The sequence below is a fragment of the Gouania willdenowi genome, chromosome 20 (assembly GCF_900634775.1).
Source record: "Gouania willdenowi chromosome 20, fGouWil2.1, whole genome shotgun sequence".
Classification (NCBI taxonomy): domain Eukaryota; kingdom Metazoa; phylum Chordata; class Actinopteri; order Blenniiformes; family Gobiesocidae; genus Gouania; species Gouania willdenowi.
This window is the reverse complement of record NC_041063.1, coordinates 27,481,918-27,502,366: the sequence shown is the minus strand read 5'-3', so window position 1 is coordinate 27,502,366 and position 20,449 is coordinate 27,481,918. Positions and strand designations below refer to the sequence as shown.

The 20,449-nt window shown below is 42.8% G+C and overlaps 3 protein-coding genes across 5 annotated transcripts; 1 reads left to right on the top strand and 2 right to left on the bottom strand.

The window, feature by feature from the left end:
- The first annotated feature begins 1,148 nt into the window (after positions 1–1,148).
- On the top strand, positions 1,149–7,232 carry mynn (myoneurin). Of its 3 annotated transcripts, none has more exons than XM_028434007.1 (9): positions 1,149–1,255; positions 3,267–3,580; positions 4,479–5,386; positions 5,457–5,616; positions 5,714–5,892; positions 6,017–6,109; positions 6,297–6,422; positions 6,524–6,919; positions 7,005–7,062. In XM_028434007.1, the coding sequence occupies exons 2-8, from the start codon at positions 3,315–3,317 to the stop codon at positions 6,892–6,894; spliced, it is 2,103 nt and encodes a 700-aa protein (XP_028289808.1). In that variant the 5' UTR covers positions 1,149–1,255; positions 3,267–3,314; the 3' UTR covers positions 6,895–6,919; positions 7,005–7,062. The 3 variants fall into 3 exon arrangements, with proteins under 3 accessions (XP_028289808.1, XP_028289807.1, XP_028289810.1); XM_028434009.1 differs by lacking the exon at positions 1,149–1,255 and adding exons at positions 1,265–1,670; positions 2,690–2,797 and having other exon boundaries at positions 6,524–7,232; XM_028434006.1 differs by having other exon boundaries at positions 6,524–7,232.
- Positions 7,233–8,189: 957 nt separating this feature from the next.
- On the bottom strand, positions 8,190–11,506 carry lrrc31 (leucine rich repeat containing 31). Its single transcript, XM_028434013.1, has 10 exons — positions 11,386–11,506; positions 10,499–10,681; positions 10,253–10,384; positions 10,009–10,176; positions 9,673–9,837; positions 9,390–9,566; positions 9,158–9,325; positions 8,936–9,100; positions 8,692–8,847; positions 8,190–8,620 (listed from the first exon to the last, which is right to left on the bottom strand). The coding sequence occupies exons 1-10, from the start codon at positions 11,396–11,398 to the stop codon at positions 8,253–8,255; spliced, it is 1,695 nt and encodes a 564-aa protein (XP_028289814.1). The 5' UTR covers positions 11,399–11,506; the 3' UTR covers positions 8,190–8,252.
- Positions 11,507–14,238: 2,732 nt separating this feature from the next.
- eif2s3 (eukaryotic translation initiation factor 2, subunit 3 gamma) lies at positions 14,239–20,182 on the bottom strand. Its single transcript, XM_028434022.1, has 12 exons — positions 20,059–20,182; positions 18,529–18,592; positions 18,339–18,466; positions 18,155–18,276; positions 17,970–18,064; positions 17,732–17,890; positions 16,578–16,712; positions 16,412–16,506; positions 15,456–15,600; positions 14,728–14,897; positions 14,475–14,647; positions 14,239–14,388 (listed from the first exon to the last, which is right to left on the bottom strand). Exons 1-12 carry the CDS (start codon positions 20,125–20,127, stop codon positions 14,325–14,327), a joined length of 1,419 nt encoding a protein of 472 aa, XP_028289823.1. The 5' UTR covers positions 20,128–20,182; the 3' UTR covers positions 14,239–14,324.
- Positions 20,183–20,449: the final 267 nt, after the last annotated feature.

The window sequence follows — 20,449 nt, the reverse complement described above, 5'->3', positions numbered from 1 at the left end:
CAGATATATAACAAAGATTCAAAGGCCAATTTAGCATCAAGTTAAGATTAAAAATAGTTATGTAATAAAAGCTACTTTGTTTGGTCAACAACGCCCTGATTCAGAAATGAATATATTTTGTGACAACAGGGCCACATGAATGAAATTGTGTTTGATTTGAGGGTCACAATAATAACATTTATGTCAGCATTAGAATAATGACCAATCTGAGCATCAATTTGTATTTTTTCCATTAATTTTGTGTCGTGTTGTTCTTGTTTTGTGTTTTCAGATTAATCTTGTGTGTTTCTGTAATGAATTTATGTTTTTATCGTTTTGTAAATTTTTCTGTCCTTCATTTTCTTGTGGTTGATTTGTGCATTTTTTTAATGTTATTTTATATATTTTATCGTTGATTCGTGTTATTTTAATAGTTGATTTGTGTATATTAAAACACAAAATGAGACCAACGTGTTTGTTTAAATAAAGTTGGAGAATAAAGAACGATGTGGAAGTGTTTGAAAGTGCTGAGAAACATTCACCCACTGACATGAACAGTTACTTATTATCCACTCTGTCAACAGAAAATACCTCAAAACTGTGTCTTTGTAAAAAAAAAAAAAAAAAAAAAGAAAAAGAAATTTAATCTTGTAGAACCTCTATAATGTCCCTTAACTTGAACAATATATTCATTTGCCTGAAATTGTTTAGTCTCGTTATTCTTTGTATTTATTCTATTTTTGTTATGTGTTCTTTGGGTTTTCTTTTATTTAAAATATGCGGTATCTTGTATCGCATTAAAAAAAAACAACACAAAAACATAGTTACAGCTCTCCATCATGTATGGAGGTAGATTTGTGTCTTTATTATTTAATAAAAAAAATTAAAAAAAAAACTTTTCAATCAAAAGAAAAATAACTTCAATCATTAAAAAAACCCTTTTCAATAAAAACAAACATTTTCAATCAATGAAAAAACTGTTCAGATGCATTTATTTGGGTCTCAGTTTTATTTTTTTAACCCTTTTTTTCCTTTGATTGAAAATAATTATTTTTGATTGAAAAGTTCTTGTTTTTCTGTTTGAAAAATAACGACATAAATCCACAGAATGACACACACACAAACTATATATATATATATATATATATATACACACACACACACACACATGTCTAAAAACGTCCCTCGTGCCCTCAGTGTATCTTTGACACTAAACAAAGCATCGCGAGAACTCTGAAGTCACGTGGATTACGGCTGAGGATCGCAGATATCTGAGGTACTTTTGTGCTTTTATTTCTTCCGCTCTGAGCTAAAATAACTCATTCAAACGGTTCATGCGGATCAGATCCGAGCCGTGATGTCCCCGGTCGTCGGTTGAAGCCCCGTTTGCACGCGCTGCGGACCGCTTACGTCGACCCGCCGGTGCGAACCTTCGAAATAAGAGCTCGCGCCTTCGGACGGTAAACACGGAGCTGTCCTTGTTCTGCCGTTCAACCGAACCGGACGGACTGAGGCTGATCGAGCCGCTTTACTGGGGCTCAGGGCGGTTATTGAGCAGCCGGTAGCCGACCTAAAGCTTCCGGAAGCCCGCAGACACACTTTAATCCCTCCGCTAACGCCGATGTTAGCATTAGCCGCAGCTAGCGGCCTGCCCAGGAAGCGGGAAGGAGCTTTTATTTTTATAAATCTGTGTGAGCGGAGACACACACAACAATACACACTGTGATACACACACACACACACACCGTAATACACACTAACAAACACACACACACACACACACACTACAAGTGTTGGAACAATTAAATAATAAAAACACAACAATATAGCATACTGTAATACACCAACACGATTACACATCAATAATAACACTAGGGTAAGGGTCAATTATAATTGGAATTGCGTAATTGTAATTTAGAAAAATAGTCATAATTGAGTTTAGATGATTCACTTTGTAATTGGCGTGAAACTTCTATAAAAACCGTATTTTACAATTTAATTAAATGAAAACTGTTGATCCATGTTACAGTTCTATGACTTACACATACATAGTTAATAATTATTCAAATGTTTTTATATCAAGTTTTGCAACTACCTGTCACTTCTCTTCAGGATCATTTCACAATTTAAAAAAATAAATATATAATATATAAATCGAGGGGAAAACGGACAGAAAAGGCTCAGATGTCCACACCAAAAATATTGAAACCAATATTTTCATTGATCATAAAGCCTAACAAAGTAACTATGACATCAGAAACTAATTAGATGATGGATAATATTTATTAGTGTATTTTACAGCTGATTTAAGACATGGATTTCACTGACCCGTTAGCATTAGAGATGCTAACACAAGAGGAAGGTTACATTTAATGGGCTTATTTATTAAAGGCTCAGTAATTGTAATTGAACTTTAGTAATTGAGAACATAATTGTAATTGACTTTCAGGGGGAAAATAATAATTGTAATTGAGTCGTAATTGAACATGGATAATTAGGGCCCGAGCACAACGATGTGTAAGACATTGCAAAACACCTCGTTTTTATTATTTTATTTACAGCAGAATGATCCCATTTTTGAGAACGTAAACACGTTCAAAAATTTGAACGCTTATTAAGACTGGTGAAAAATATGATATTTTGGGGGAATTTTACATGTCAATGGCAAAATGATTCAATAGTTCCCCCTTGAAAATTGTATTGCTTCCAGCTTGGATTGATGACATCATCACTGGGGAACTTACGCCACATCATGTCAGAATTCTACAGTGTACTGAAGAACTGTTACTTCAGTACACTGAGGATTTCCCTGATCTGTGTAAGTTCTGTTATTTCTTTCTACCACAAACACACTTTCCCAAAGATTACACAATGTAACATTATCGTCTATAGATTTACATCTGTTTTATACCCACACAGAAACAAATCAAGCACCTAAAGTTATGTTTAACCCAGACGTCATTCATAGTCATAGCGCCACCTATTGGTAAAAGGAAATCATAGACATTATAATATGCAAAGAAATTGCAGGAAAGTGTGTGATATAATCCTTGAAAATGTTCAGCTACGCCTCAACACTTAAACATTTCTGCCACACCCCGACATTCAATACACCTCAACGTGCCCCACTTCCTGACATGCGTGTGGATGGGAGGGCCCGTTCAACGCTGCTTGTAGCTTTAATTAAAGATGTAAATGTAATTTAACCCAACCCTGAATAACACACACTGATCTTTTTTTAAGTTTTGTGTAGATTTCTTAAACTTGTTTGTGTGTGTGTTGCACAGACCTGAGGACTCTCTCACACACACACACACACACACACATGTGCGGCGATGGCTCAGGGCGCCAACCACGCCAAGCTGCTGCTGCAGCGTCTGTACGAGCAGAGGGAGATGGACTTCCTGTGTGATGTCACCATCGCCGTGAGAGACGCTGAGTTCAGAGCTCACAGGAACGTCCTGTCAGCGTTCAGCTCCTTCTTCTGCTGTTGCGCTGAGAGAGGAGAGAACCTCACCAGCCTGGAACCAGACAACGTCAGCCGCTACGCCCTGGAGAAGCTGCTGGAGTTTGTTTACACGGGACACATGAACCTCAGCAGGTACACAACACCAAAAACAGCAACACAACAGGAACATAATAAAACACAACAACAATAACAACAGGAACAGGAACAACAACTGAGGGGTGTTCCATAAAGCAGGTTATGTTCAAACTCTGAGTATGTTGGGGCTCAAATGAAGGAAACTCTGAGTATTTTGAGTGAACTCAAACTTTAGTAACTCTGTAAGTTGATCATTTAAACCGTAAGTTTAAGTGGAGCTGTCTATGAAAAGTGCTGTAAACATACGGCTATAGAAGAAGTGATCAGCCCTCTCAGTGCAGCAGCCCTCCCAGCGATGCTGCCCTGCCTCCACAGACACATTTTCTTCATATGACTCCCCGGTCGTCACGTCACTGGAGCGATAAAATTATGAAGTGATGAAGCACCCAAAAAGCGCGACTAATCACGGGCAATTTAAAGAACTATAGTCACCGAAGTGCTGTTGTGTGTGAACACACAGAACAGGCTCATATTCCACAAACACTGGCTTATTTCACCATCAGGGTGAATAAATCACTCCTTCAGGTGGTTGCCATGGTAGTTTGTGTGACATTTGCTCCATTAATAATGGCTTTTTATTGCGCTCGTGCACGTCAGTAACCCAAGGTTTACATACTCAGGGTTGATTGACTCACTTCATACCAGCTTTAATGGAATCAGATACTGAGTTTCCCATCGTGGGGTATGTTGACCCAAAGTTTATGGATAGACTCAGTTTGTTGAACCTCCTTTATGGAACACACCTTTGGAACAACAACAACAACAAAATGAACACAACAGGAACACAATACAGACACACACACACACACACACACACACACACTTTGAGAAGCTTCCAATACTTCAGTTCTTATTTACAGTTTGCTTCTCTTTCTTGTGTTTATGCGTGTTTCAGAACACGACAGGCCGCCGTTCGCAGAGCGGCCGTTTTCCTCGGTATGCCAGAGGCCATCAAGTATCTGGAGGAGAGTCCTCATTGGTCGGAGCCGGGGGAGGGGTCACAGCCGGACGATGTCGATCCGTCTCAGTCCTCCTCCGCCCCGAGCCCTGCCTCCCCTGTCCCGCTGTCCATCGCCCCACCCACTTGGACGGAGGAAGGCGAGGAGTGCGCGGAGGAGCCGTATGGGCGGGAGGAAGAGGACGAAGGTGTCCGTAGCGACGAAGACTTCAGTCCGACTGTGACGAGAGGCTCTGGGAGGAAGAGGGGAAGGAAACCGAAGAGCTTCAGCGGCGAGGGCGGAGCTAAAGTGGCTCTCAGAGGGAGGGGGCGCGGGCGGGGCCGAGGCCGACCCCGGGGGCGAGGAAGAGGAGTTGTTCGCAAAGAGGAAGAGGAGTTGGACTCGGACACTAGTGTGAAGGACTGTGGAGACAACTCAGCAGACTGGAGTCCATCACAGGACGACCAATCACTCGCCAAGAAACCACGACTCAGCGAGGGAAGACGGGGCCGAGGGCGGGGTCGAGGTAGAGGAAGGGGGCGGGGCCGAGGCAGGAAGAAGGAGGAGGAAGAAGTAGATGAGGAGGAGGAGCTGGAGGAGGGGGAGGGGGAAGGTAGCGTGGCGGGGGCAGAAGAAGACGAGGAGGAGGAGGAGGAGGACGAGGACAGCCTAGAGGGCGAGGACCTGCTGGGGAATGGGGAGGGGCCTCTGGAGTGCTCGCAGTGCAACAAAGAGTTCAAAGACCACAGTAGTCTCCGGCGCCATGAGAAGATCCACGAGAGCCTCAAACCGTTCTCCTGCATCTTCTGCTCCAAGACGTTCAGACAGGCCACGCAGCTCAAGACACACCTACGCATCCACACAGGTGAGAACGCCACGCCATCACCACCCAGGAGGTGGAGGAGCTTCACTGATATTGTTGTTGTTTACTTCAGGGGAGAAGCCCTTCAGCTGTGTGGACTGCGAGAAGTGCTTCGCTCAGAAATGTCAGCTGGTGGCTCACCGCCGCATGCATCACGGAGAGGAGAAACCGTACACGTGTGAACGCTGCGGCTTTAAATTCGCCACCTCATCAAACTACAAGATCCACATCAGGTCAGAGGTCAGGCTGGGTCACCGCCTGCTCCCTCCCACATGGTTCTCATCACGTGTGTGTGTGTTGTTCTGATTGTGTGTTGCTGTGTGTACTCAGACTGCACAGCGGGGAGAAACCGTACGTGTGTGATATTTGCGGTCAGGCCTTCGCTCAGTCCAGCACTCTCACCTACCACAAACGCAGACACACCGGAGAGAAACCGTACCAGTGTGACCTGTGCGGGATGTCCTTCTCCGTGTCCTCCTCGCTCATCGCACACGCACGCAAACACACTGGTGAGACACACACACACAAAATTCTTCTGCAGCTTTGAGATGGTGACGTAACGCTCCTGTTGTGTTCTTGGAGGCAGATTGTTTTGGGGCATCACTATTATAAAGGTGTGTTTGTTTGTTCCAGGTGAGACTCCGTACAAATGTCCACAGGATAACTGCGATGCTAAGTTTGTGACGTCGTCTGAGCTGAAGAAACACATGAGGCGGCTCCACCCAGGTCAGCCCCACACACACGCAACACATGCTACAAGCGCGCTACAAGTACGTGCTAACAACGCACGCTAACAACACATACTGCAAGGCAACGTTAACAACACACACTACAAAAACACGCTAACAACACATAGTAACAACACACACGCTAACAACACGTGCCTATGACGTGTGTTGTGATTGGGCCACAGATGGGAACAACGGCGTGCAGTGTCTACTGTGTGGGAACAGGTTTGCCAGCGTAAAGAATATGATCAAACATCAGGAGAAAGCTCACGCTGACGAGGTGCGACAACACAAGGAGCGCGCACGAGCCGGTGAGAGAGACACATACACACACACACAAAAATCAGTGTCCTCCAGAAGCTGACTCCTGCCTGTCCTTCCTCTTCCTGTTCCTCTTCGTCCTTCCTGTCAGTGGTGCTGCTGGCCTCCAGCCACCCCGTGGCCTTTGTCCAGAGTAAGTTCTCTCAGGAGAATAAAACGTTGCTGACCCTCCCGGAGGTGGAGCCTGCTAACCCTGAGCCGACTACGCCCGAAGCTTCCTCCTCCTCATCCTGTGACTCCTCCTCCTCTGCCGCCGCCGCCGCCGTTGCCCAACACGAGGCGTCTGACATGCAGGAGTTCAAATCTGAGCCCGTGGACTCTCCTCAGGGGAGCTCAGAGCAGCCCAGCATCAACCCCGACACGCTGAGCGCTCTGGTGGAGCAGCTCCGCCCCCCGTCACCGGCCACCAGCCTGGAACAGATCGTTATCATCAGGACGGTGGACAACACTAACACACAGTGAGGCTCATACACACACACACACACACTCTAGGTTAGGTTCTTTTGCAGTTAGAAAACTTTAACCTTTTCAGTTTTTCTGTGCAAGTGATTTCCCTTCATATGTAGACCATAACACACACACACACACACACACACACACACACACACACACACACACACACACACACACACACACACACACACACACACACACACACACACACACACACACACACACACACACACACACACACACACACACACACACACACACACACACACACACACACACACACACACAGGCCCTCATCACTGTATTAAATGAATTGTAACTCGAGGAAAATAAAACTGTGAAAAATGTGTTTGTTGTGAATCATTTTTAGTTTGTGTGAATTTTTCAAGACTTCCTGTCGACGCAATTTCAAAATAAGGAAAACTCTGGGTGAGCAGCATCTCCTTCAGATACTTTCAGTCATTGTTGCTGTAGCAGCGCTGGTCATTCATTGGTCCATCAGATTTTCTTGAGGTGGAAGTCACACACTTATTAGCGGATACTGTCGCCATGGTTACCGATCAAAGATGGAGAATCCAGCTCCACCCACAGACTCTGACAGTTGTCTGTGCTTCTGCTGGTACAAGGTGGATGGTCACATCTCACACAGGAAACACACACACAAATAAACTACACACAAATGACACACATTTGCATTATTACCTGTATTTGTCAACTTTACACAAAAATAACTTTTCTAATCTACCGTGTGTGTGACTGGAGTTAAAATCAAGGTCGGGGTCAATTACATTTTTCAAATATTTGTAATTTTAATTACAGTGTATTTATTATAATATTTTATGTAAAAACCAACTAGAGAAAAGAGTTGGAATTTAGCAATAAATATAAACTCTACTAAATATCAGTTACATTCACAGTATTATTACTCTGTTAAACTGTATCGTCCCTATTTAAAATAAACTTCTATTATATATATTATTATATCCTAACTCTAACCCACTGAACCGTGTGAACATTGACTGACAGCTAGTGGGAGATGTTAATATGAAATACATTTTAATACTTATATGTAAGCCATAGACTTGTTTTGTGTTTAATTAAATTGTAATTGAAAGTTTTTATTGAATTTCCCTGGTTATTACAATTACAAGGTCAATTATCTGAACTCTTCCAAGTAAATTACGATTACAACAGTGACAGATTCTTAACATTACAATTATGATTATAATAATGATATAATTGTAATTAATTATCAATTACCAACCCTGGTTAAAATACACAAAAACAAAACAACCTCGGACATCTTTAGGGACACACAGTGTGTGTGTGTGTTTAATGTTTAGTGCTGATTGGTTCTAAGACTGTGGTCACTTCTCTGCTGCGTGTCCGTCACACTCCGACTCCTGGTCCACTTCCTCACCACGCTCCCACTCCACCACCACGCTCCTCTTCCTCAGCGCCGCCTCAAGCCGCCGTCTCTCCTCCGGTGCGGCCGTCCAGCGCCGCATCTCCACCTGGGTCAGCGCCTCCATCCGGGTCAGAGCGCCCAGCAGCGCCGGCAGCCACGCCGAGCAGCGGGCCGGGGGGCCCGGGGGCCGGCTCACATCCAGCTCCCTCAGAGAGGACAGACCCGGGGCGGAGAACAACGCCGCCCAACCATCGTCCCCCACCGAACCGTTACAGGAGAGCTGCAGCAGGAGGAGGGACGACAGGAAGCCCCGCCCACTCACCGAGGCTGGACAGACACAGGAGACACACATGAACAGTCTGTGTGTGTGTTTGTTTCTATGTGTGTGTGTGTGTTACCGAGGTGAAGCAGGTCAGAGGTTGTGAGGTCACAGCTGCAGAGGCGGAGCTCCTGGATGACGGACAGCTGCAGAGCGTCCAATAGCAGAGGCAGACGACCACCGACCACTTTAGACCAGGAGACGTCCACACTGCACAGGTACGGGACCACCAGGGCTGAAACACACACACACACACAGAGGAATATATAAGACTTAACCTAACAAAAAGTGTAACGTGTGTGAGTGTGTGCGTGTGTGTGTACCCAGAGATGTGTAGGACTCCTGTGTGATGCTACAGTTGTTGAGCGGGAATCGTCTCATCTGTGTCAGAGAAAGGGCAGAAACCAGCTGGTTAACCACGCCTCCAACCTCCTGATTGGACGACACGTCGAACTCAGTCAGCGCCGTCAGAAGAGGCAACACCTGGACTGGAGAGAACCAATGAGAGAACCACTGAGGGAACCAGTAAAGTGTGTGAGACTCACTGAGATGCTGCAGGTCGGTGAGTGAGAGGCTGCACTGATGGAGGTCAAGGCTCTGCAGGTGAGTGAGGTTCCACAGGTGAGGGGTGAGACGGCCCAGGTGAGTGGCCAGGTGTTTGTTACAGGACAGGTCCAGGTGTCTCAGGGAGAGGGAACATCTGAGTGGACCACCTGAAGAACATGTTACATTATATACCAGGTAAATAGCCTGTGTTTACAGAGCTGGTTCACACACTCAGAGCATCCATGGAGTCTCCAGTCAGACCACAGCTGTGGAACCTCAGCTCACTGAGGGAGGGGCTGTGAGACAGGCCGTCAGCCAGCTCCTTGAAGGCCTCTACTTCCTGTGCCAGGCGAGGGTTACAGGAAGTGTCTAACACACGGAGTCCAGGAACAGAGCACAGTATCCGTCCTACACGCGGGGTTAAAACATATACATTAAATCTATCACATCAGTGGGCGGAGCTTTGGACAGTGATGGAATGAAAACAGGAGGAGTTTAGAGTCTTTGGACAAACCCAGCACTGAAGCGTCGGCTGCAGTGAGGCGACAGTCCAGTAGGTGGAGCTCCTTCAGGGTGGGAGGGACTTTACCCAGTAGGCCTTTCAAAGCTCCGCCTCCAACACTGCTGTTCCACGACAGATCCAACAGCTCCAGGTGAGGGAGGGAGCTCAGAGCCTCACCTGATCACACACACACCTACGTTAGCTATTAGCTAGTAGCACTGAGCGTGTTCCTGAACATTAGAGGCTCAGCCAATCACCAGCCAGCACTGGTTACTATGGTTACTGTGTGTTTAACCACGTTAGACTGACAGGACTGCAAAGATGGAGGAGACATGTGTCAAAGCCCACCCAGAGCAGTGATGTCATCGTTGTTCAGCCTACAGCTGCAGAGCTTCAGTGTCCTGACTCCACCCACATGCTGGAGGTGAGAGGTCAACGCCATCAGACTTCCACCAATCAGCTCGTTCCAGGAAGCGTCGACTTGATCCAGCTGAGGAAGAAACTGCAGCAACAACGCTGCAACGGGAGTGTGTGTGTTACAGGTGTGTGTGTGTGTGTGTGTGTGTGTGTGTGTGTGTGTGTGTGTGTGTACCTAGTTCCAGTAGTTCTGTACTTGTGAGGTCACAGTGAGAAACACTCAGATTTCTGCTGTCGGCGTTTTTCCCAAACTTCTGTAGAAACACACACACCTGACCCCAACCGACCACACACTGACTGTCCACACCTGTAACACACACACACACCCCACATCTGTAACACACACACACTCCACACCCGTAACACACGCACACCTTTGAGGGATTTTAATTTCGATCACACATACACAGACAACTCCTACCTGAACCTCCGGCTGATCCCTTGGATCCTGCCTCCTTCGCTCCTTCCTGACTGATTTGCGGCCGCTCTGAGCCAATAAGGAGGCGGTTCATTGACTTCCTGTCGGTGCAAACGCGTTTCCTTCTGATCTGACTCATGATGGCGTCCAGTGGCGAGCGCCTCTGGTCCCGCCCCCGCTGTCCATCTGACCAATGAGAGGAGAGATCTGTGACCAGGTCTTTACAAATGTATAATATGTAACACAATTTTTTTTAAAATAAAAGCACAGGTTTCATGTTCTTTTTCTGATTTAAGCACTGACCCATACACTGTACAACATTAGTGTAGCGTAACTGTAATTGGCTCAATGCTAGCTGTTCTGTAAGTACATTATGAAGTGTTAAAGTAGTGCTTCTCAACTGCTGGGCCGTGGACCGTTTAGTGACCGCCTGCAAAGAAACAATGGAGCTTTGAAAAGTGAATTTGATTCATTATTGATTTCATTTATTTCTTTACTTGACTGCAGATGCTCCCGGGGGCGTATTTAATTCACGGCGTTGCAGTGACACGCCCCCACGACATTGACACGCCCCACAAGACCACTTACGAGGGTCTCTACATTTAAGTATGTCTCAAACTTTTAAAAAATAGGAGCAGAAAGTTTTCAGCTGCGACAAACAGTAAATGTAAATGTAGCTGAAGAATAATTTGAACTGAAAATAATCATTAAACGAGTTAATTCTACAGCTAGTTTTTTTACAGTGCAGATTCAGACCCTGAAAGGAGTCACTAAAGTGGAAAAAACTGCTCGTTACACGTCCGTCTTTTTATTTCTGTGACTTTAAAGTGTCTGTAGTGCTAGAACAGACACATCTGAACATGTCTGTTGTTAAAATTAAACCTTCTCACCTGCAGAATCCATCAGTTCGACACAAATCACGACTGTTTTTGTCGATTGTAACCAGCACCTGAGTGACGTCACGCCCCGTGCTCATCAGGCGGCGATAACCCGGAAGTGAGATCCCGCCCTCAACAAACGTTTCATCTTCAATCTTTGGACCCGACGGGAAATAATGAAACTCACCGAGTGAGGAAAATAAAAGGTCATATTTTAACATTAGATTAATTTAATAGTTGGACTAAAAGTTTTTTTTAGAAATAAGATGAAATAAAATAATAATGCGTCAGTTTTTCCTCGTCAGTGACAGAAACGGGGAAAGTTATCTTGTCACAGGTGTAATACCATTTCTGACCACTGCGGGTTTTGGGGAGGCGCTGTTTCCAAGTTTTAAATCGATTTAAAAATAACTTTAAAGTGTGGATTTCATTGACATGTGACAAATTAGCATGAATGGAGAAAAACAAAACACTAATATGAGTCATTCAGACTAATAAAAGTAATATTTTATATCTTTTTTTTGGGTGTTCCCCATTTTATACAAAGGTGAACTTTTGGGCCCCACATGCGCCCATCGCCCCCTGAAATAATCCTGACAAATATCACATTTTCAAATGTATTAAACAAACATATTTTATAATAAATCAAAAATCACAAACTAAATTAAACTAATTATCTGCATAAAAAACAAATGCAAAAGTGCAGTATTGAAAAATACTGTAAATAACCAAAAGTTGTTTACAATCTGTGACAAAAGGCTTAAGAAAACTATTTTTTTAAATATCCACTTCACATGCAGATATAAATCATTATTTTTACACTTTAGTTCCACGTTACATTTTGTTCCCGGTCCATATCTAATTCAGTCAATAATTTAATGCTCTTTTAGTTTCTGCTACATGTTAGGTTCTCATTATTACGTTTTATGTGTTTAGGAGTTTATGTAGAGTTATGATCTTTATTATCAATGAAATAAAGGTTTTTAAGAAGATTGTGATTCAACTGAAATTTCCTCCTGTCATACCACCATTCCCCACCAGGGGGCGTGACACACACTTTGAAAAGCCCTGCTTTAAATTAATATGAAATAAAATGGATTCAGTTTAGAAATGAGCAATACAGATTTAATAAAAGGCATTTTAGGAAATGTATTCATGTTTGTCTCATTTTAAATGATTGTAAAGACTTTATTTTGAAGGGCCAAGAACAAAACCAGTGGAGTCCAACCTAAAAAAATCAAAATCTGTGATCATGATATTATGAAAAACATGTAAATCCTCATTAATAAATATACTGGAGGTCACAATGTATGGACACACCCTTTATTTATTTTAGTTTTTAAGAAAAATCACCAAGAAATCATGAGCAATTCAGATGAAACTCAGTGGGAAAAATGAGATATTATTTTACCAATGATGAGATATACTGATGTTTCTATTTTTTAAACTGATCCAGAATCAGTTTATTGATCTGAACCCCCCCAAACTGTAATGGAATCTTCCATGGCCTATGGTGGCGTCATAGGCGACAGGCGGCCACATACGCCTCTTGGTCAAATTTTATGCGCCCTCCAAAGTAAACATACAAAATGACAAAAAAATACATAAAACAAAAGCAAGAATATCTAAAAAAAATTACAAAGAATTGCAACACTGGAGGAAAATACAGAAATTCCTCCAAAACACAAAACAAAAACACACCAAATGACTCAAAATAATATACAAACTTACAGAAAATTAACACAAAAAATGACTCAGCAAACCCACAGCACTAACAAGCAAAACAACAACAGAAATACACAAACATTACACCAAAAAATGACAACAAAAACACAATATGACTCCAAAAAACATATTTTACAGGAAAAATACACACACACACACAAAAAAATTGCACAAAACGCACACAACATAACTACAGGGTATATACAGAAATCCTGAAATTAATTTCAATAAATCTTTAAGAAAGAACCTTTAAAAAAAACTGTAAGATCTCGTCGTTACTTTAAGCTGTTGTTTACACAATTTAGCAAGTTTTACAATTTAACAAATGATGTAAACTGAGAAGGAATAAAACTTGAAAGAATAAATTAAACTAAAGGATGGTTTATATATATTACCCTCAGGTCACAACAACCATCAACAGTTATTCAAGGCTAACTGGCAGAAAACAAGAACATGTGCCTGAGATTGTGCCTCACATTCAGTTTTGCTACACACTACTGTAAATTAGTCTGTTCATTTATGACTTTATTTTGTTTGTTCTTGAAAGACAGACATTCAAATCAAATGTATCTATGAAGCACGTTTCAAACACAACATAAATGCTTGTTCAATTTTAAAACCAACTCCCGCAGCCAACAACAGACTCCTCCCATTTTTGTTTTCTTCGTCTGTTTCAGCGCCAGAACATTTGTCGTCACGTGACGTTGCACCCGTACGCGTGCAGTCCCGAGGTAATCTAGCTCCGAGTACGCAACCGAGTCAAAGCTTGAATACCAATAAAAATGAATACCTCATAGAATCGCGATTAAGACTAATACTTTTTTAAGGCCCTTAATAATAATTAAGGGCCTTAATTTTCACACAATTGATTATTAAATTTTAATACTTTTTAAGACGCCGCAGACAATCTATACTATATACTATAAAAACTCTTTGTTTCCTGTGTTATTGCTCAGATTAAATCATCAATGTTGATAATGTGGCCCTTTGATCAAACACACATTTTTGTGGCCCCTGCTGTGTAGTAGTTGCCCACCTCTGGCCTAAAGTCTACATTTGGTTTACATCCATGAAGTCCTTTAAATATAATCCTGTTAATAAACAAAGTGTGAGATCTTTGGTGAAGGAAATAAAACACTCTTTGTTTTCTTTGACAGTTTATTAGTCAGATTAAAGCCCCGCCCCCACCTCATCCCCCTTTATCAACAGCCGAACAAGACGTGATGTCAGTCGTCATCAACGGTGGGTGTGATGGTCACGCCCCTCCTGATCTGTCCCCAGCCAATCAGACTGCAGGAGAAACAAAGACTCGTTAACGATTGGAGGTTGATGGTGATTGGTTGAACACTTCCTGAAGGCGCGCGCGTCGCTCTTACCGCCAGTGCTTCTCCACGCGGCGGCTCAGGGCGATCTTCTCCCCCACCTCCGTACAAACGGGGTTGGTGAGGACGATCTTGGCGAGGTCGGCCTTCACGGCGCTCACTCGGCCCCCGGTGGACAGTGAGCCGATGTTGACCATCAGAACCTCGTTCTTGGACAGTTTCTGGACCTGAGGGGACACGGTGGGCGTCACGTGACCCGTGACCTTCCACCAGTTGAGAGCTACACCCCCCATGATGCTCTGCTCACCTTGGCGGCCTTCTTGTCTCCTTCAGTGCGAACACCGAGCAGACGCCTCAACAGGAAGTAGGAAATCTCCAGCTCAGTGAAGATCTCAGGAAGAGCTCCAATGGCGCCGAGCACCTGACCCACCATGCGGTCCGCCCGGCACAGTGTGGGGTCGATCTTAGTCCCCACGCCTACAGGAACACACGGTTACTCAGCGTTCCTCCAGCTTTACTCACATTAAACTCAATTCTTTTTAAGACTTTTTATTTCCATTTGAAATTAAATTTAGGACCAACATCACAGTAAACACAATGTGACATTAATTACATAGAGTTATGGTCATTTTGTTCTAGTGTCTCATGCAGACGTGCAACTAGTGGTCCCCAAAGTACACACAAAAACACACTAGAATACACAAAAATCTGACTAAATTAATCAAAATCACTCCAAAAACATAAGATGACTAAAAAATAGCCAGAAATCTATAAAACAACATTAAACTCCAAAATAAGAGTTTGTTCAGCTTTGAACAAATAAGTAGAAAAACTGCTTTAAAACTAACCACATTTATTACAACAGAACCTGGAAACAAGCAACAACAAATGTTGTTTATACAACGGAGTGCGTTTCAGGGCCAGTATACTGTAAACAAACGTGGTGGGGCGGTGCCCTCTGTTGGCCAGCTGCCACTGGTGTGTCTGTGTGCGCGTCTGTGTTAGTGTGTGCGCGTCTGTGTTAGTGTGTGTTACCAATGAGTCCTCCAGGTGCTGCGTACTGCAGGTCGTTGTGTTCAGCGAACAAAGAGACGATTTTAGAGAAGATGGGTTTACACATCAGCTTCCCCTCGTGGTCCTTAGACACGATCCCTGGACGCACCTCGATCTCCTGACCCACCTGTAGGAGGGCGGAGAATTTAGCCACGCCCCATCACAACAACAACAACAACGGCCTAGGCGATATGGAAAATAATTCATATCATGATTTTTCCATTCAGATCATTGAGACTATTTTCAAGTTATTTACCAATAAAACAAATCAATTCACTGACTTAAAATCATCGCCATAAACGCACTTTTTATCAAACCTGTTCTAAGTACAATTAACATCAAACAAAAACTGACATGCAAAACTTTAAGTTATTTTAATCAGTCTTTTTACTTTGTTTAACTAAAGTGGTGTAGCATTAGCATTAGCAACACTTGCTACATAACAAGGAAGCATATCAACACTCATGTTGATAAAATCCTACTTTAAGCAATGTTTGAATTGTAATTGCGTAATTGAGAATTACAATTATGGTGTAATTTCAATAGAAATTTTAGAAATTTGTTGCTGTCGTAACCGTAATTAAAATGTAATTGAACTTAGATAACTGACTTTGTAATTGTCATGAAAATTCTATATAAATTGTCAATTAATATTTAACACTAAACTGTTACAGTTCAATGAAGCGTTCTACACATACTGTATGTAATTAACAATTATTGTTTCATATCAAACTTTACCACATTTTAATAAATATAAAAATATTTAAATCTAAGGGGTTTACTGACAGAAAAGGGCTATTTTCATTTAGTAATTTAATTATAATTTCATTGTAATTGGAGTGTAAGTAACAGACATATGGCACAGAGGGGGATAAAATGTGCACTACAGACGGTTCTACCATCTCTGATCACACACCCCTACGACAACGATGGCTGACCTTGAGGACGCCCTTGAGGATGCTGCCTCCTGCCACGCCCCCTTTCAGGTCGTCCACCTCACAGCCAGGTTTGTTCACATCAAAGGAGCGGATCACTGACACACGCACACACAGTTATGGAATGTTCATCCTTGTGACTTAAGTGACGATGTTAGCGTTAGCTCACCGATTAGCCGCGGCTCAGAGATGAAGTCTCTGACGGGAACGGGAATCTTCTTGACGATGTACTCACACACCACCTCGATGTTGTACTTCAGCTGAGCCGAGATGGGAATGATGGGAGCGCCCTCCGCCACCGTTCCTGTACGTCATCAATAACCATCAGTGTTCACACTCACATGGTCACCATGTTATCTGATGATTGACAACTTCATCTGTGAGGTAAATGTCCTACTAACGTACTGTCCACTACACACTCAGAGTATATACTATATACTATGGTGTATACCTTCTACTATATACTATCTACTACAGTATATACTGTCTACTATACACTATAGTACATACTGTCTACTATAGTATATACAATAGTATATAGTAGACAGTATATAGTATATACTACAGTATACATTACAGTATATACTGTCTACTATACACTACAGTATATACAGTATATAGTACAGTATATATACTATAGTATATAGTATATACTATAGTATGATTAAGATGGTGAGCGTTCCCACTAAAGTATACTTCCAAGTTTCCCAAGATGCATCTGGAACCTCCAGTGTTAAAAACCTTGTTCACACTGAGATTAAATATCTCTGTTGATTCTCCACCTTTACTTTGAAAGTTTTGAAAACATTTGAAGTGAGAAAGTGACCAAGTAGAAAATCAACATGTGCTCATTTCATCCATAAAACTCAAGAAGACACATTTCATTTTCAGAGACCCTCCATTGGGCTACTGACTAAACTTCCTGTTTACTTCAAAATAAGAGCCCTATTTACAACAGAGTTAAAAAACAAAACAAAGAGATGCTTTTATTTTGAAAAGAGGATGTTTGATTTTTATCTTGAAGCCAGTCACTTGAGCATTTTACATTCAGCTTCCAATGCATCATGGGACTGTTGAGTATGACTAGTGTGCCCACCGTGCATACTTATAGTATAAAATGTGTTGCTGTTGTGTGTGTTGCATTTGACATTGCTGTTTCGTTGCCGTTAGATTAAATCATATTTTAATTGATCCCACAGTGGGAAAATTCACGTTACAGCAGCCACAAAGAGTAAGAAAACAATAAAGCTAAACACAAATACAGAAAGGAAAAAGTTAAGGGAAAAAATAAAGGGAAAGGGTGTGTGTGTGTGTGTGTGTGACCTTGTACAAAGCCCAGGATCTGCTCGTGCTGCTCCTTTGCCTGACTCTCCTTCACAAGGTCGATTTTGTTCTGCAGGATTAAAATGTGTTTCAGCTTCATGATCTCGATGGCAGCGAGATGTTCTGACGTCTGTGGCTGTGGACACGACTCGTTCCCCGCTGTGACACACACACACACACACACAGTTAATAATAATAATAATGTGTTATATATATTTGTATTTGGCTGTAATCCCACCAATGAGCAGCAGGGCGGCGTCCATCACAGCCGCTCCGTTTAACATGGTGGCCATCAGGATGTCGTGACCTGGACAGTCCACGAAGGACACGTGTCTGAGGACAGACGGCCCATGTTTATTTATTCATTTATTTGTTTACAGGGAGCAACTAACGTAAACATAAACAAACTGGGAGTGCTGCTACCTGACCAGTTTGAAGCTTCCTTTGGTTCCTGGGATGTCGGAGGAGAACTCGTCTGGAGTGCTGCTCCCACACGAGCGGTAACACTCTGGGCGAGGACAGCTGGGGTCATCCAGCTTATAGACCTGAAACACATCAGTATTATGACATAAACAACAACAACAACAACAGAGAGCAGCATACTGACCTTAGCGTTAGCATATCCTAGTTTGATGGTGATGTTTCTCTCCAGTTCGTTCTTAAACCTGACCGTGTGAACGCCAGAGATGGCTTTGACCACCGTCGACTTCCCGTGCGCCACATGACCAATGGTCCCTGAGGTTGAAGGTCAGAGGTCAGATCTGTGTGTTCTTGTGTGTGTGCACATGTGTCCTCACCAATGTTGATAGTTGCCTGTCTGCTGATGATCTCCGGTGACAGTGGCGTCAGCGTGGAAACGTCCTAGAAGAGAAACGTTGAACCAATCACACACTGTCCTGAGGTGTGTTCCATAAACCCACGATGGGAATCTGATTATCTGATTTCATTACAGCTGGTATGAAGTGGGTCAATCAACCCTGTGTATGTAAACCTTGGGCTACTGACGTGCGTGCACGAGCGTGATAAAAAGCCATCATTAATGGATTGAAGGTTACACAAACTACCATGGTAACCACCCGGAAGAGAGTGATTTATTCACCCTGATGGATGAAATAAACCGGCGTTTAAGGAATATGAGCCTGTTCTAAAGGTGCGTTCACACTGAACGCACCTTCAGTGACTATAGTGGCTTAAATCATCCGTGATTAGTTACACTTTTTGGTCACTTCATCATTTTATCGCGTCATCCAAGAATGGTGTCTTAATTCACTGGACCACTATAACTTCAAAGCAATGTGGTCTATAGATTTAACTGTATTACAGTATGAAACAACAATCTAGCATCAAAAGTGGATTAATTTAAATTATCATCTCCTTTATATTATCTACAGGTTTGTATTCAGTGAACTTTACTACAGACGTCAGTAGATGTTTTAATGTAGATCAACCTCTCAGTGTGTTTCACTTAATGATCTACATCTACAATGTTAGAAAGAAAACTACCGTTTGCACAAAAATAAAAATGAACAACACAACATTAGTAACATGTGAGCACGTCTGTGGTGTGTGATGTTACTAATGTGTGTCAGAGTACATTACAGTGTTCAGGTGGGCGGAGCCAGGAAGAAACCCAGGGGTTCTTTAATAAAAACTTGCCAAGGAGCAGGTTTAGTTCACGGACAATGTTGCCATGGTAACAGACTTTCAGGAATGGGATACTAGAGTTTCCCTCATTTGAGCTCCAACATACTCAGAGTTAGAATATAACCCGCTTTAAGGAATACCCCTCTGTTAGACCACCTCTCTCTCTCTCTCTCTCTCTCACACACACACACACACACACACACACACACACACACACTGAAGACAAAAGTCCCGAAAAAAAAAAACAAAAACAAAAAAGTGTTACTCACATCACGTGACCTGTTACTAAGACAACATTTCTCCATGGTTGAATTGAACCACGGAACACGAACACGACTACAATTTTACGCGATCAAAAACAAGAAAAGCCTCCGGTTCAGACATGATTAAAAGTAATTAAAAAGCAATGATTCTCATCCCCACGCTGCCGCACGGTTAGTTACACATTATTCCACGCTGTTACAGTGACAGTGAGGCTGTGGTGGGTTTGGGAGAGGCCGCTGGAGGTGAGGCACTTCTCCTCAGCTCTCCCCCCGGCTTCCTGCCCTCGTGGGTCGGCTGACAGCCGCGCACCTCCGGGGCCTCCGCGGAGCCGCCTAAACCCTCCGTAAAGACAATTTTAAATAACTAACCGCTTTACCGGATAATAAACAAACAGATCAAAGTGTAAAATACTTGTTTACCAAAGTGTTAAGGTCTTGTTTGGCCAGGTGAGGCTGACCGAGAGTCGTGCCTGATTCATCGCCCGCCATCGTGGATGCAGAGGTAGACGCGGAAGATGCCTGATCAAATGTCTGACATCATCACGATCAACACCTACAAAAAACAAACTCATCACTTTTATTATAGTGAATAAATTACGCTATTTTAATAATCAAACAAAGTTACATTTTGTTTCATTTCACGCTGAAATGACTATTGTGGTACACACAAAGCGTTGTTCGTGCATTAAAAGGCAGAGGGGTCCTTTATCACCGGATGATGCAATTTATTTCCTAGCAAATGAATAACATTATTAAACGTCTCAAACTGATGATTAATGGAGGCATATATTATCATAAATTATTCAAATAA

Coding starts and splice junctions, on each gene's coding strand:
- mynn (XM_028434006.1), top strand. CDS start 3,315: ATGGCTCAGGGCGCCAACCACGCCAAGCTGCTGCTGCAGCGTCTGTAC. Junction 3,581..4,478: donor GGACACATGAACCTCAGCAG/GTACACAACACC, acceptor TGCGTGTTTCAG/AACACGACAGGCCGCCGTTC. Junction 6,110..6,296: donor CATGAGGCGGCTCCACCCAG/GTCAGCCCCACA, acceptor ATTGGGCCACAG/ATGGGAACAACGGCGTGCAG.
- lrrc31 (XM_028434013.1), bottom strand. Junction 9,567..9,672: donor AGCCGACGCTTCAGTGCTGG/GTTTGTCCAAAG, acceptor CCCCGCGTGTAG/GACGGATACTGTGCTCTGTT. Junction 9,101..9,157: donor CACCGACCTGCAGCATCTCA/GTGAGTCTCACA, acceptor GGTTCTCTCCAG/TCCAGGTGTTGCCTCTTCTG.
- eif2s3 (XM_028434022.1), bottom strand. CDS start 20,127: ATGGCGGGCGATGAATCAGGCACGACTCTCGGTCAGCCTCACCTGGCC. Junction 18,277..18,338: donor TAGGATATGCTAACGCTAAG/GTCAGTATGCTG, acceptor GATGTGTTTCAG/GTCTATAAGCTGGATGACCC. Junction 16,713..17,731: donor GATCCTGGGCTTTGTACAAG/GTCACACACACA, acceptor GATGACGTACAG/GAACGGTGGCGGAGGGCGCT.